This window comes from Ascoidea rubescens (genome assembly GCF_001661345.1).
Source record: "Ascoidea rubescens DSM 1968 unplaced genomic scaffold ASCRUscaffold_2, whole genome shotgun sequence".
In the NCBI taxonomy this organism is placed as follows: domain Eukaryota; kingdom Fungi; phylum Ascomycota; class Saccharomycetes; order Ascoideales; family Ascoideaceae; genus Ascoidea; species Ascoidea rubescens.
Window position 1 is genome coordinate 843,345 of NW_017962914.1, and position 11,981 is coordinate 855,325.

Genomic DNA, 11,981 nt, shown 5'->3' on the forward strand with positions numbered 1-11,981 from the left:
AAGTAATAAAAAGGCATTACCACTCTTTACTTTCATTCAAAACAATTTCAATAGGTAAAATGTGCCTATAATGCACATGTCAACTACAAATAGCACACCTGTGAGCACGAGAGCATAGCTAGCGGGAAATGGAACAGAGACCCCAAGGAAAAAGTAATTGAATACAATCACATTGAGAAGGTATCGTCTTGAAACAGCGCTGTCACTTGAACCTAACATGCTTAGAAACATATCTGTCTTACCCAAGAGATATACAAAACCCTCAGTGTCACTTGTATTGCTTTTCAAAAATATTTCTAAGAGCTTCCCACAAAATATCCGGGTGATGCGAAACTCAATGTAAAGCAAAAGCAACTTCCAGAGAATACCTTTAATGGTTTCTTTTGAGTAAACGTATTTTTCAAATATAAAGAATTGCTCTTTGATAAATGCAGAGTTTTTATACGATTTCAATATTGACTCCGAGAGTCTTCTGGATTGAATTTTCGAGTTTAATTCAGAACTATTGTGGAGCGAAAGTCTTCTTTCCTTTGCCGGATTAATATTTTCTTTTTCAACTTCTTTTTCTGAAAACGAAATAACCGAGTTGCCATCTGAACTATCATGATCACCATTTTTTTTTTCCTTCTTTTTCTCTTCCTCTTTCTCTTTTGCTTTCTCTTTTGCTTTCCCTTTATCTTTTTCGTTGATAATATTTGTAAAATTCTTTTGAGGGTTTTCATCGTTTGATGAAATTTCCCTTTCAATTAAATGATCAATCGTTATTAGAATATCCTCAGTTAATGGTCTCTTATCTGCATCGTAATTTAGTAACGATTCTAACAAAACATAAATCTCCAATGGCAAATCTCTTCGATAATATTCCCTTTTAAATACATTTGACTGGAAAAAATTTATTATATTGAATTTTATTATTTCGCTTTTCAATTCACTATACTCTTGGTCTTCTTCGTCATTGAATAAACTAGCGGAATATGGAAGTTTTCCAAAACATAAAAAAAATAAAATCATTCCCAATCCAAAGATATCGGTTTTCTTGTTGAATTCGTTCAAGTTTTTATATTTTTTATGACTAAACACATCTAAATTATCTATGCTTTTATTAGTATTGCTAGTGGAAATGTAATTACTTGGTAATAACAATTCAGGAGCAACAAATTCTAGTGTACCCGTTGAGCCCGTTGAAGTTCTTTTATTGCCTTCAAATTGGCTTTCACCGAAATCTGATATAAAAACAGTAGGTAACGAGTTTAAAAATTGTATGCATTTATTTTTATTATTACTATTGTAATTGAAATCAAGTTGAGAAAACTTTTTGAAATCATATTTATAAGATAATAAGCAATTGGAAGGTTTTAAATCTCTATGAATGATATGGTTTTTATGCAATTGGTTTACACCACTTGTTGTGTCTTTGAAGAATTTTAAAATTTCTAGATAATTTAATAATCTTGTTTCAATTTGAGGAAATGAGTTCAAGTTGTCTTTATTTTTATTGATTTTTTTCAATTTTCTCTTTTGTCTAATAATGTTTTTGATTTCGTTTGTTGATAGTTTGGGATTGATAAAATCGTTGACTAGTTCTTCCAAATTGCCTCCGTCGCAATATTCAGTTAAGATGAAAGCACATGGGATCTTTGGACCGAATTGAGACATTGAGTCGATTTCTAACCAAACATGATTATATTTGACTAGATTTAAATTTGAGTGACTTAGGATGCATAGTAGCTCTACTTCGTTGAGTATTTTTTTTAGGTTTGAGGAATTGCCAATGGGGATCTTTTTCAAAGCAAAAAAACCTAGAGAGAAGTCGTTTATAAAATGTTCAACTTTATAAACAATGCCATTAGCGCCCTGGCCTAGTAATTTATTAATTTTGAAGAATTTTTCAAAATAGTTTTGGGTGAATAAATTTGAAGGCAATTCTTCTGATATTGTTGAGGGATCAACATTTTCAAGATTAATATTGATATTAATGTTATTATTATTATTATTATTATTATTATTATTATTGTTATTATTTGAAATAATTAAATTATTTAAGTTAACATTTGAATTGGATTTTAAATCAGATAAATTTGAATGAATTGAGGAGAATCTCGATATTTGGTTTGAGTTTGGGTATGAGTTTGGAGTTGAAGTTGAGTTTGGTAAAATTTGGGGAGAAGATAAAGAGGCAGAGGAAAGATTTGGATTATTTTGAGACGAAGCAGCTAATAATTTGAAGTAGTTTAGATTGATATATCTCGAGTTTTGATTAAGATTATAATTATTGTAATTATTATAATTGTAATTATGATTTAAATTAATAAGACTAGTGTTATTGTTTTGATTGTCATTATTTTGAGTAGTGTTATGATGATGTTCCGTTTGATTATTATCGTTAATATTGATGTTATTAATATTAGTATTATTTAAAACTGAACCACAATTCGGACACTTGTAATCTGAATGATCAATTAAAGTCAAAGAATTTTGATCATTTTGATCATTTTGATCGTTTTGATCATGTTCATGTTTATGTTCATGATCATTGTAGATATTATCGTTTGTTGGGTTAGTGTTCAAATTCAAGGGGGAGGAATCAATTGTTAATAATTGGTAACGATTCGAGGAAGAATCATGTAAAACTAAGGCATTTCTTGAGGGATCATGTCTAATAATCGATACAAACTCGAAAAAAATAGAAAATAATTAATTAGAAACGAAATAAGCAAAATCAATTAACAAATAATCGATCGATGAATTGACAGAGAATTCAAAGATCGAGATTGAATAGTTGAGAGAGATACAAGTGTTAGTAGCAATAAAAGCAAAAATTCTGGAGGCAGCCAGGAACAGGTAGAAGAAGAACATACAGAACAACACTGAGCGATTCGTTGTTGTAAAGAACCAAGGACATTTTTCTGGTGTTTGAAGAAGCTCGAGTCTAGAGAAGCAGTGTCTCCACAAAGAAGAGCTCCTCAGAAAGCGGATGTCGGCCCAGGGGTGCGGAAGCCAGCCGGAAAACGGCAGATCGAACCGGATGGACAGAACTGTGTATTGAGTGCCTCGTGCAGCAAAAGCACTACTCGTTGCTGCTGCTGCCGCCATTGGACGCGGCCTTTCTGCTGCCTTTGCCGCCGAAACAGCGGTCGATGTGTGACGCAAAGCGGCCGGCAGAGTGTTTGCGCCCGCAGTTGGGGCAGTATACAAAGTGGCTCGCGTCGGTGGTCTTCTCGTGCCCGAAGATGTCCCGTCCCCTCGTGCTGCTCCACCGGATCCTGGTCTCAAGCCTGCTGCCTGTGCTGCCTGTGCTGCCAGGCCCCCCGGCTTCCACACGCCCGTACTGCGCCCTGAGCAACTGCTCCTGGAGCACCAACTGCGCCGTCAACTCGTGTGTCACCGTCTGGAGAAGCTCCTCTAGTATCTCAGCGCTCTACCTGCTGTTAGTAGTCGCTCTTGCTGTGTGTGCTGCTCGCTGTCCACTGTTCTTCATACCAAAGACCCTATCGTTAGCTGCTGTTCCATCTTCTCTCAACACCACAATCCACGCACTCTGCTGGAAATACCAATAGTACTAAAATCAACACTGGTAGTATCTATAGTCAGTGCAGGAGCGATAGAAGAAACATCGCCAAACAAAAAGCCGTCTTTATATCCTCCCGCCTCGCTGCTAAAAACTGGGTAAATCGCAACTCAAAACGGAAGTCCTCTGTTTTTGCTTGCTTTGTGTTTTGTTCAAAAAAACAGAATTGAAATAGATCTAATCTCACGCACACAACGTCTCAAATGTAATAAAAAATTACAAATCTTTCCATTGCCTTGTTCAATTTTAAACAATCATGTACTTTTTCTTATACTGCTCAATTGACGTGTCAGCATTAGCACGTTTTAGCATTCATAACTCACAAACTTCTTTTTCATATATCCGTCTATAATAATACACAACCCATATTATTTATCCTCATCATACTATTTTCATACAATCATTGACCAAAGTATTAATAACTGAGCCTAGATAACGTTCCTCTTTAACGGCACACGCATGCACATGTGTGGAACTCTGTTGTTTCATACAGCAGTATAGACTCAACCAACAACCATTTGTTAATCTGCAATAGACATTATCCTACGAATTGTAGTAAAAACGAACTATACAAACTAAATAAAACAAGCAATTGTAGTTGATAATTTGTTGATTAAAACATAACTGTAGACAAAAATAAAATTAGATTGAATTAGATTAGATTAGATTAGATTAAAACTAAATTAAATTAAATTAAACTAAATTAAATTAAATTAAATTAAATTAAACTGACTTATTGTAATTACATAGTAATTTAATAGATCAATAAATTAATAAATTAATAAAATAATAAAATAATAAAATAATAAAATAAAATAATAAAATAATAAAATAATAAGATTATTGTTAAGGAGAAAAAAATAAATAAAAAATAAAAATAAAAATAAATGAAAATAAAAACAAAAACAAAAACAAAAAATCTCTGATGGTAAAAATCACATTTATTCTTTTTAATTGGCCACTTTAACAAGCACATCCACTTTGTTCTCCATTTATATGAATATTAATAGCATCTGAATAATCCTCATTAAATTCTGCATCGTTTTCCAATTCTTGTTGTAATGCATTTCTGGCAACAATATCAAATGCAACCTCAATATTAACATTTTCTTTGGCACTGGTTTCAAAATATGGAATATTACCCAAGCTTTCACACAAGCTTAACGCTTTCTTGGTTGTAATAGCCCTTTTGTTTTCTTCCAAATCAATTTTGTTTCCCAAAATTACAAATGGAAAATTGTCTGGGTTTTTAACATTAGCTTGGATTAAAAATTCATCCTTCCAACTAGATAAATTCTCAAACGATTTAGAATTCGTGACATCGTAAACCAATACACAACAATCTGCTCCTCTGTAAAATGCAACACCTAGTGATTGAAATCTCTCTTGTCCTGCTGTATCCCACAATTGTATAGTGACATTTTTATCTTCAATAAGCATTTCCTTTGTTAGGAAATCGGCTCCTATGGTTGCTTTATATTGATGCGAAAATTTATTGTTAACAAATTGTTGCATAAGCGATGTTTTTCCAACACCCGAATCCCCTAATATGATAACCTTTAACAAAGTTTTCTTTCTAGATGACATTTTTTTTTTTCTTACTTTCTCAATTAATGGCGATAATAGCGAAGATGCTGATTTGATAAGGTGTATTAAATAGGTGCGAGCAGCACAACAGCTAGATCTTAGTAACAAATAATATCAAACACGTAAGAGTACACTCTAAGCAGGATAATCCTGATATCTATCACACTGTGTTTATCGAGGTGTTTGTGAATAAACCAAATGAGGCCTGGATGAGAATTGTTCAATTGATCCTTTTTATGATTAATAGTCAGCACTTGATATTTACATTTCTTTATCGCTGCAACCGGAAACGTAAGCACTGACTAATCAGACCATTTTTCTTTTGAGCAATAGCCATATTGAGGCACGCATCATATTAGGAAACCTCCGTATACAGCACCTTTTCACATATTCGTGCTGTTGCTACTTTGGGCACACTGATCTTGGATGGAACGACACGGAACGAACACAAAAACCGATGCAGATAATATATAAACAGAACCAGAGAATGATTCAAATGATAGACGCTTTTGTTGATGACGCTGTTCATGGATAAAATGACTGGGAGCAAAAGGATTGTTTCGGTTGTTACTGGTACTAACAGGTTGGTTGACTGTAATTAAATGCCTTTATTTCAAGAACTCATACTAACAAACTGTTGTTTTTCAGTAATTTGGGTTTGAATATTGCCTACAGGTTTTTAGAATCAGTGCCTCCAGATGTTCGAGTCACTTTAATTGTTACCTCAAGAACTCTTCCAAGGGTCAATGAGGTTATCAGCAAGATTAAGAACTATCATGATAACCATTTAAAAAGAGCTGGGACTTTAGATTTCGATTATTTATTGGTGGATTTCACCAATATGGTATCGGTATTAACTGCAATTTACGAATTGAAACGAAACTATAAAGAAATCAACTATGTTTTCATAAATGCTGCCCAGGGTGTTTATGCCGGAATAGATTGGGTAGGTGCAACCTTTGAGGTCCTACGAAATCCTCTAAAGAGCGTCTCAAATCCAACTTATAAGATTCAAAAAGTTGGAGTAAAATCAGCAGATGGCTTGGGATTAGTATTTCAAGCTAATGTCTTTGGCCCATATTATTTTTTAAAAAAAATTCAAGATTTGTTGTCAGCGGGAAAAGCAAGAATTATTTGGATTTCAAGTTTATTATCCAATTCGAATTACTTATCATTGAATGATATCCAGTTACTAAACAGCAATGTATCATATGAAGGGTCGAAAAGATTAGTTGACTTGCTACATTTGGCCTCCTACAACGATTTAAACAATGCAAACATAACACAATATTTAGTTCATCCGGGGATCTTTATAAGTTTGTCATTTTTGAAATTTCTAAATGTCTTTTCATATTATGGAATGATAGCACTATTCTATTTTGGCAGATTATTGGGATCCCCATGGCACAACATTGGTGGATACAAAGGAGCCAACGCACCAATCTTTGCAGCAACCAAAGCAGATCCTAAGTTCGATAAGCAAGACGTCAAGTATGGCTCTGCTTGCACGATCAAAGGCTCTGAATTTATCAAAATCTCTCCAGTTGATAACAGTGATGCCAAACAGATTTATTCGTACTTCAAAGAGCTCGAGCTCGAGTGGGACGAAAAGTTGAAGGATCAAATTGCCGATACCCGTAAGGAGTATCCGTAAATGGGGTCTGTAGCACCGCTCCCCAAAAGTAAACCCTCTGTAACAAACCCCTTTATTGGAGATAGGGCTCCTGTTGATATATATATTCAATAAATGAAATAATAAAATATTTTGGTGATGTTGCAACTAACCAAAGAGTGACATTGTTTCCGAAATGAAAGATTATCTCTATCAGCCCAAGAATTACCATTCAGGTATCAAAAGATATGTTAGAAGACCAATTATTCTTCTTTCCACTCTTCTAGTGATTGCTTTCTTCTACTTGTTGACCAAAAATACCCAATCGGACTTGGATTATCCTTCTCCAATCGATACCTCTACCGCTGTCAATACTGGTTCGACTGTAGATGATCTTGCTGCTGACCAAACTAAACATGAAGCTTCTACAGAAAACTTTTTTTATGACCATGAAGACGACAAACTTGAGGAGGAGGAGGATGAGGATGAGGATGGAAATAAGAAGCACAGACAGGTTCCAAATTTATTTCCAACCGATGAAAATGTTGAAATAATCTCAGAAATTAAATCTAGCAATGACCAGATTGATTCTACTGAAAAAGATGTCCAAAATCCTCAATCTGACATTGTATTGAAACCATTTATGCCTAAAATGGCCAATGAAACTCTACGTCAAGAACTTGGTAGAGCAACTTGGACTTTACTTCATAATATATTAGCCAGATATCCCGATAACCCATCATCGCAAGAAAAAGAGACTTTGAATCAATTCTTGCATTTATTTGTTAAAGTGTATCCATGTGGTGATTGCGCTGAACATTTTCAAAGATTGATTGAAAAATTTCCTCCACAAATTAATAGTAAACAGAGTGCTGCGTTATGGGGTTGCGATGTTCATAATAAAGTCAACAAATTTTTGAAAAAACCTCAATATGATTGTACAAACATTTTAAATGATTATGATTGTGGTTGTGGAGGTGATGAAGATGATAATCAAAACAATGAATTTGATTTTTCAACTTCTTATTCAAAATCAGGTTCGAAATCAAATGACAATTTAAATAACAAAGATATCAAAGATAATTATTATAACAAAGATAATGATGCTGAAATGGAAGATCATATCAAAAACATAAAAATCGATGAAGTAGAAAGAAAACAAAAAGGTGGTAAATAAAACCATTTATTGCTGTTTTAATATTTATATATTCCATCATTTTTCCATTTCATACTCAATAATTTCAAAAAAAAAAAAAAAAATAAAAATAAAAACAGAAAATTAAAAATTAACAATTATGCATATATTTTTTATTTTATTTTCATACTATTTTTATTCTTTCAATTTTTTATTTCCTTTAATTATTTATTTCCTTTAATTTTTTTTCTCAATTCTTTTAACTTTTAATTTGGGTTGTAATCTACTAGGCGATATTTTTATATTACTTTTTCACTATCTATATTTCAGTAAATGATTATTTATTCTTTTATTTTTTTAAAACAAATAGAAATTAGAGCTATGTATGTAGACTAATGACTTTTTAGTAAAATTTTAATGAAATAAAAAAGAAATAAAAATAAAATATAGTATCATAAATTTTGAAAAAAAACAGATTTTAAAACAGGTGGTTAATTCAATTCAATTCATACTCATTTTGAAATTAAAAAAACAAACAAACGTAAAAGATGATATATCTACATACAATCATAGCATGAAAACTGAAATCAGTAAAAACAAACAAGCAATATCAACAAAGTGATAAACCTATTCACTGTCACTTTCACTTTCAGCTTCATCCAACCATTTTAAGAAAGGTTTAGCAGCTCTTCTAACTTTCTTACTGATGGATTTATCAACGTATTTTTTACTAATAGTAGTACCAAATTTTCTAATAGAATCTTCACTAACAATATCTTCATCATACAATTTATATAAAATTTTGGTTAAAGAAGGAATTAATTTAGGATGAGAAACACCAAGGAATCTTTCAATACCACCTAAAAATGCCTTTTCAGCTTTTTCTTTATCATCATTTTGAGAAATAACTTTAATCAATAAACCTGTATGAGATTCAATTTCATCAACAATGTCCTCAGTAAATAGAGCTTGGGCTAGAACGGTTAAAGTTTTGTCAGAATCTAAAATGTTCAAAGAGGAAATTTTTTGATAAATTTCAACGTCTGATGGTGATTGTTCAGCTTCTAATAACCATTCACCTAACTCATCAAATTTATCAATAGAAGAAGAGACTAAAGATAATTTTTCTAATTCCTTAGCACGTTGAGCAACGGCTTCTTCAGACATGTCAACAGCCCAGTTATCATCCAAAGTGGAGACAGCTGTTGTTTTGGCTGCAGCTGCAGCTTCTTTATCAAGAGTGCTGGATGGTTGTTCACCATCAGAAAAATCGTCGCCCGGAGTTGGAGAACCTCTTGAAGAACCGATATGGTCAGGCAAGGATGAATTACCAACATGAGCACTAGCAGTAGCAGATTTCTTTGACTTTGATTTTTCTGGAGGGTTCTTTAAAATATATGAGGATAATTTTAATCTAGGATCAATATCAGTTTGTTTACCACAAGCTTTACAGTCTCTTAAGAGAGCTCCTTTGTTGATAAAAATTTCAGTTTCAGGATTCTTACAAGATTTACACAAGACAAATTTATTGATGAATCCGTCTAATAAATCTTGCAATTTAGCTGAATCATGACTACCATTAACTAAGTAACGATCAGTTGATTCGGTGATAGAAGTTTGAGCACCTAGTTCAAAACCAAAAAACTTAACAATATAAGCATTTGGGCGATTTAATGCACGAGAAACATCTGATAAGTTGACTATAGCAGTTTTGATACCATTACCTTTACCTTCAATCTTTGATTGAATTGGAGGCATTTTATAACGGTAAAATGGATCGGTGTTATCACGACAAATATTGATAAAAGACATTTTGATTTCGATTATAAATTATAAATTATAAATTATGGTAAATAAATTTTAGTATAAGTGTTTTGGGGGGTTTTTTAGATTAGTTTAGATTGATCGATTGATTGACTGATTGAAAATGAGAATGATTGAAGAGCTTTGAGAATGATAAAAAAAAGGAGAATTAATTATTCAATAGTACTTGATTGGCATGAAAAATAGATATGGGATAGGATTTCGGTATGAAGATTGAAAGATCATGCACCATTTGATTTTATAGAATTAATTTCTGTCTGATTTCTGATTATATTTAGTTAATAAAATAAAATCTTTTCTGGTAAAACTGTTATGAAGCGAGGAAAGAAAAGTGTGAAAAGGATCAAAAAAACCAAAACCAAAAAAATTTTCACACAGACGGAGCTCGGAACGGAGTTAGAAAAGCCGGGAAATTCGAGTAATCCGAAAACCGGTTTCACGCATCTCGTTTGCCAACTTCGGTGCACAATTGCTAAACCGGTAATAGCACGGGCGTCTAACATACCGGCTTAATATCCGAGGAGACAGGATAATAACTTTGCTACAATTTGACACTTTTTATGAACTGTTTATGAATATCTAATTTACAACGTTTCTGAAGGACTCTTCTTCTTTAATTCCAAACACACAGAGTATATGCTGTTTCTTGCACCATTTCCAACCTCTATCCATCTTCCAAGTCGGTGTTCCTTGCTTACGCTTGCCAATATCCTTATCTTCTCCTTCTTGCCAGTTTCTGAGTCCATTAGCAAATAGTTTTCGTACTCTGTTATTTCTACAGAGCCGATTTTGGTGATGGCTCCTTTCACTTCATTGATACAGTATTTCTTCTTGAAACTGGAGAGTTTGGCGTCTAACTGCCAAACAATCAACTGTCCATTCCATGAGCCCGAAATAAACAAATCGCTGTAGGGAATGCTCTTTATAGTTGTTATCCAGTATGGTTTCTTGGGTGGAATTTGCAATTTTCTCTTTTTCTCATCTGTTTCTGCACTCGCCTTCACCGATTCCAACGCCGGTATAATTCCATGTGCAACTCTCTCTGTAAATATAGGCTTCTTTTTTGATGACGACCAAAGACTAATTGATCCATTGTCTGATCCTGTTATAAAGTGCGTAGAATCAATTAAGCTCACACAGTCTATCGATCCCTCATTGAAAAAATCGCTTTCTTCTTGACCTTCAATGACGTTTTCTTTTGTTTTCTTTTTGACTTTTTTATCGTTTGTTTTTTGCTTTTTATTTGGTTTCTTGAAATCTCCTCCTCTGAACGTCAATCTTGTTTCTTCTGATATTTTCCAAAGCATTGCAGTTTTATCTCTTGAACCTACTGTAATACATTTTTCTTCTCTCAATGCATCGATATCAACAATTAAATCTTGATGCCCATATAATGTCTCTAATTGCGCATAATCATTCACCGAAAATGTTCGAATTTTTAAATCAGACGATGCAACATAAAGTTGGTTAAGCTTTTCATCTTTTCTAAAACTTATTGACAAAATTTCATTACGACTTCTTCTTTTATCTTTTAAATGTAATAATAATTTAATCGGAATTAGTCTCTCTGTTGACCAAATTATTAATTTTCCATCTTTACCACCAGTTACCAAATACTGACCATCTGGTGAAATTGCCATGGTCAATATGACATCTGAATGTTCAATTTGCTTATCTTCTTTTCCTTCTTCATTATCCAAATTCTTATTAGTGTTTTGTTTCATTAGTTCAGATTTATGAAATTTAATCAATTTAGGTTTGGAATTAAAATCCTTTATATTGTATTTTGCTACTGTTCCATCTTTAGATGCTGTATAAGCATATGGATAATATATATCTATTCCCTGCAAGCAATTGAAAGAAACTCTAGTTAAACTCTTCTTGATTTTATTGAATTTAAGATTTAAATCATCACCATAGTGTTTATACACTTTTCCATTTTGGTTGGCAACATCATATTGCAATCTCCTTGCAATAATGTCATTGTCAAGATCTTTGGCATCGAAAAAAAAATCTTCTTCCTCCATTATCTGGCTCTGTTTATAAATCTGTTATGTTTTGTTTTTGAGATATCTGAAATCTTCTTTCCATCTCACAAATTTTTCACAATCAGCACAATTTCATCAAAAAAATTCGTTTTTCACTGAAAAAAATTTTCCACAGAAATCCGCGGTAAAATCAAATTTTTCCATGCTGCGGATTTCTATCTGTATACGGAATTTTTCAAAATAAAAATGGAAATATCACAAAATTAT

The 11,981-nt window shown here is 32.8% G+C and overlaps 8 protein-coding genes across 8 annotated transcripts; 3 read left to right on the forward strand and 5 right to left on the reverse strand.

The window, feature by feature from the left end:
* Window positions 1–753: 753 nt before the first annotated feature.
* IKS1 (protein kinase IKS1) lies at window positions 754–1,923 on the reverse strand (the record flags this gene model as incomplete). Its single annotated transcript, XM_020189460.1, has 2 exons — window positions 754–1,072; window positions 1,142–1,923. Coding segments are annotated over 2 exons (1,101 nt in total), but the record flags the coding sequence as incomplete, so codon positions are not given.
* A 1,137-nt stretch (window positions 1,924–3,060) lies between these two features.
* Window positions 3,061–3,621, reverse strand: SGF11 (SAGA histone acetyltransferase complex subunit SGF11). Its single transcript, XM_020192668.1, has 2 exons — window positions 3,481–3,621; window positions 3,061–3,418 (listed from the first exon to the last, which is right to left on the reverse strand). Exons 1-2 carry the CDS (start codon window positions 3,508–3,510, stop codon window positions 3,068–3,070), a joined length of 381 nt encoding a protein of 126 aa, XP_020049276.1. The 5' UTR covers window positions 3,511–3,621; the 3' UTR covers window positions 3,061–3,067.
* Window positions 3,622–4,439: 818 nt separating this feature from the next.
* YPT7 (Rab family GTPase YPT7) lies at window positions 4,440–5,382 on the reverse strand. The gene has a single exon (XM_020192669.1). It carries the CDS (start codon window positions 5,153–5,155, stop codon window positions 4,532–4,534), a length of 624 nt encoding a protein of 207 aa, XP_020049277.1. The 5' UTR covers window positions 5,156–5,382; the 3' UTR covers window positions 4,440–4,531.
* Window positions 5,383–5,691: 309 nt separating this feature from the next.
* On the forward strand, window positions 5,692–6,809 carry ERG27 (3-keto-steroid reductase; the record flags this gene model as incomplete). The annotated part of the gene is made up of 2 exons (XM_020191572.1): window positions 5,692–5,738; window positions 5,804–6,809. 2 exons carry the CDS (start codon window positions 5,692–5,694, stop codon window positions 6,807–6,809), a joined length of 1,053 nt encoding a protein of 350 aa, XP_020049278.1.
* Window positions 6,810–7,344: 535 nt separating this feature from the next.
* On the forward strand, window positions 7,345–7,938 carry ERV2 (flavin-linked sulfhydryl oxidase; the record flags this gene model as incomplete). Its single annotated transcript, XM_020189746.1, has 2 exons — window positions 7,345–7,804; window positions 7,886–7,938. Coding segments are annotated over 2 exons (513 nt in total), but the record flags the coding sequence as incomplete, so codon positions are not given.
* Window positions 7,939–8,358: 420 nt separating this feature from the next.
* Window positions 8,359–10,033, reverse strand: TIF5 (translation initiation factor eIF5). Its single transcript, XM_020191034.1, has one exon. The coding sequence runs from the start codon at window positions 9,712–9,714 to the stop codon at window positions 8,530–8,532; it is 1,185 nt and encodes a 394-aa protein (XP_020049280.1). The 5' UTR covers window positions 9,715–10,033; the 3' UTR covers window positions 8,359–8,529.
* On the forward strand, window positions 9,877–10,275 carry ASCRUDRAFT_126234 (uncharacterized protein). The gene has a single exon (XM_020188948.1). It carries the CDS (start codon window positions 10,039–10,041, stop codon window positions 10,237–10,239), a length of 201 nt encoding a protein of 66 aa, XP_020049281.1. The 5' UTR covers window positions 9,877–10,038; the 3' UTR covers window positions 10,240–10,275.
* RRP9 (ribosomal RNA-processing protein RRP9) lies at window positions 10,111–11,810 on the reverse strand. The gene has a single exon (XM_020192670.1). It carries the CDS (start codon window positions 11,751–11,753, stop codon window positions 10,311–10,313), a length of 1,443 nt encoding a protein of 480 aa, XP_020049282.1. The 5' UTR covers window positions 11,754–11,810; the 3' UTR covers window positions 10,111–10,310.
* Window positions 11,811–11,981: the final 171 nt, after the last annotated feature.

Coding starts and splice junctions, on each gene's coding strand:
- SGF11 (XM_020192668.1), bottom strand. CDS start 3,510: ATGGAACAGCAGCTAACGATAGGGTCTTTG. Junction 3,419..3,480: donor AGCTAACGATAGGGTCTTTG/GTATGAAGAACA, acceptor AACAGCAGGTAG/AGCGCTGAGATACTAGAGGA.
- YPT7 (XM_020192669.1), bottom strand. CDS start 5,155: ATGTCATCTAGAAAGAAAACTTTGTTAAAGGTTATCATATTAGGGGAT.
- TIF5 (XM_020191034.1), bottom strand. CDS start 9,714: ATGTCTTTTATCAATATTTGTCGTGATAACACCGATCCATTTTACCGT.
- ASCRUDRAFT_126234 (XM_020188948.1), top strand. CDS start 10,039: ATGAAGCGAGGAAAGAAAAGTGTGAAAAGGATCAAAAAAACCAAAACC.
- RRP9 (XM_020192670.1), bottom strand. CDS start 11,753: ATGGAGGAAGAAGATTTTTTTTTCGATGCCAAAGATCTTGACAATGAC.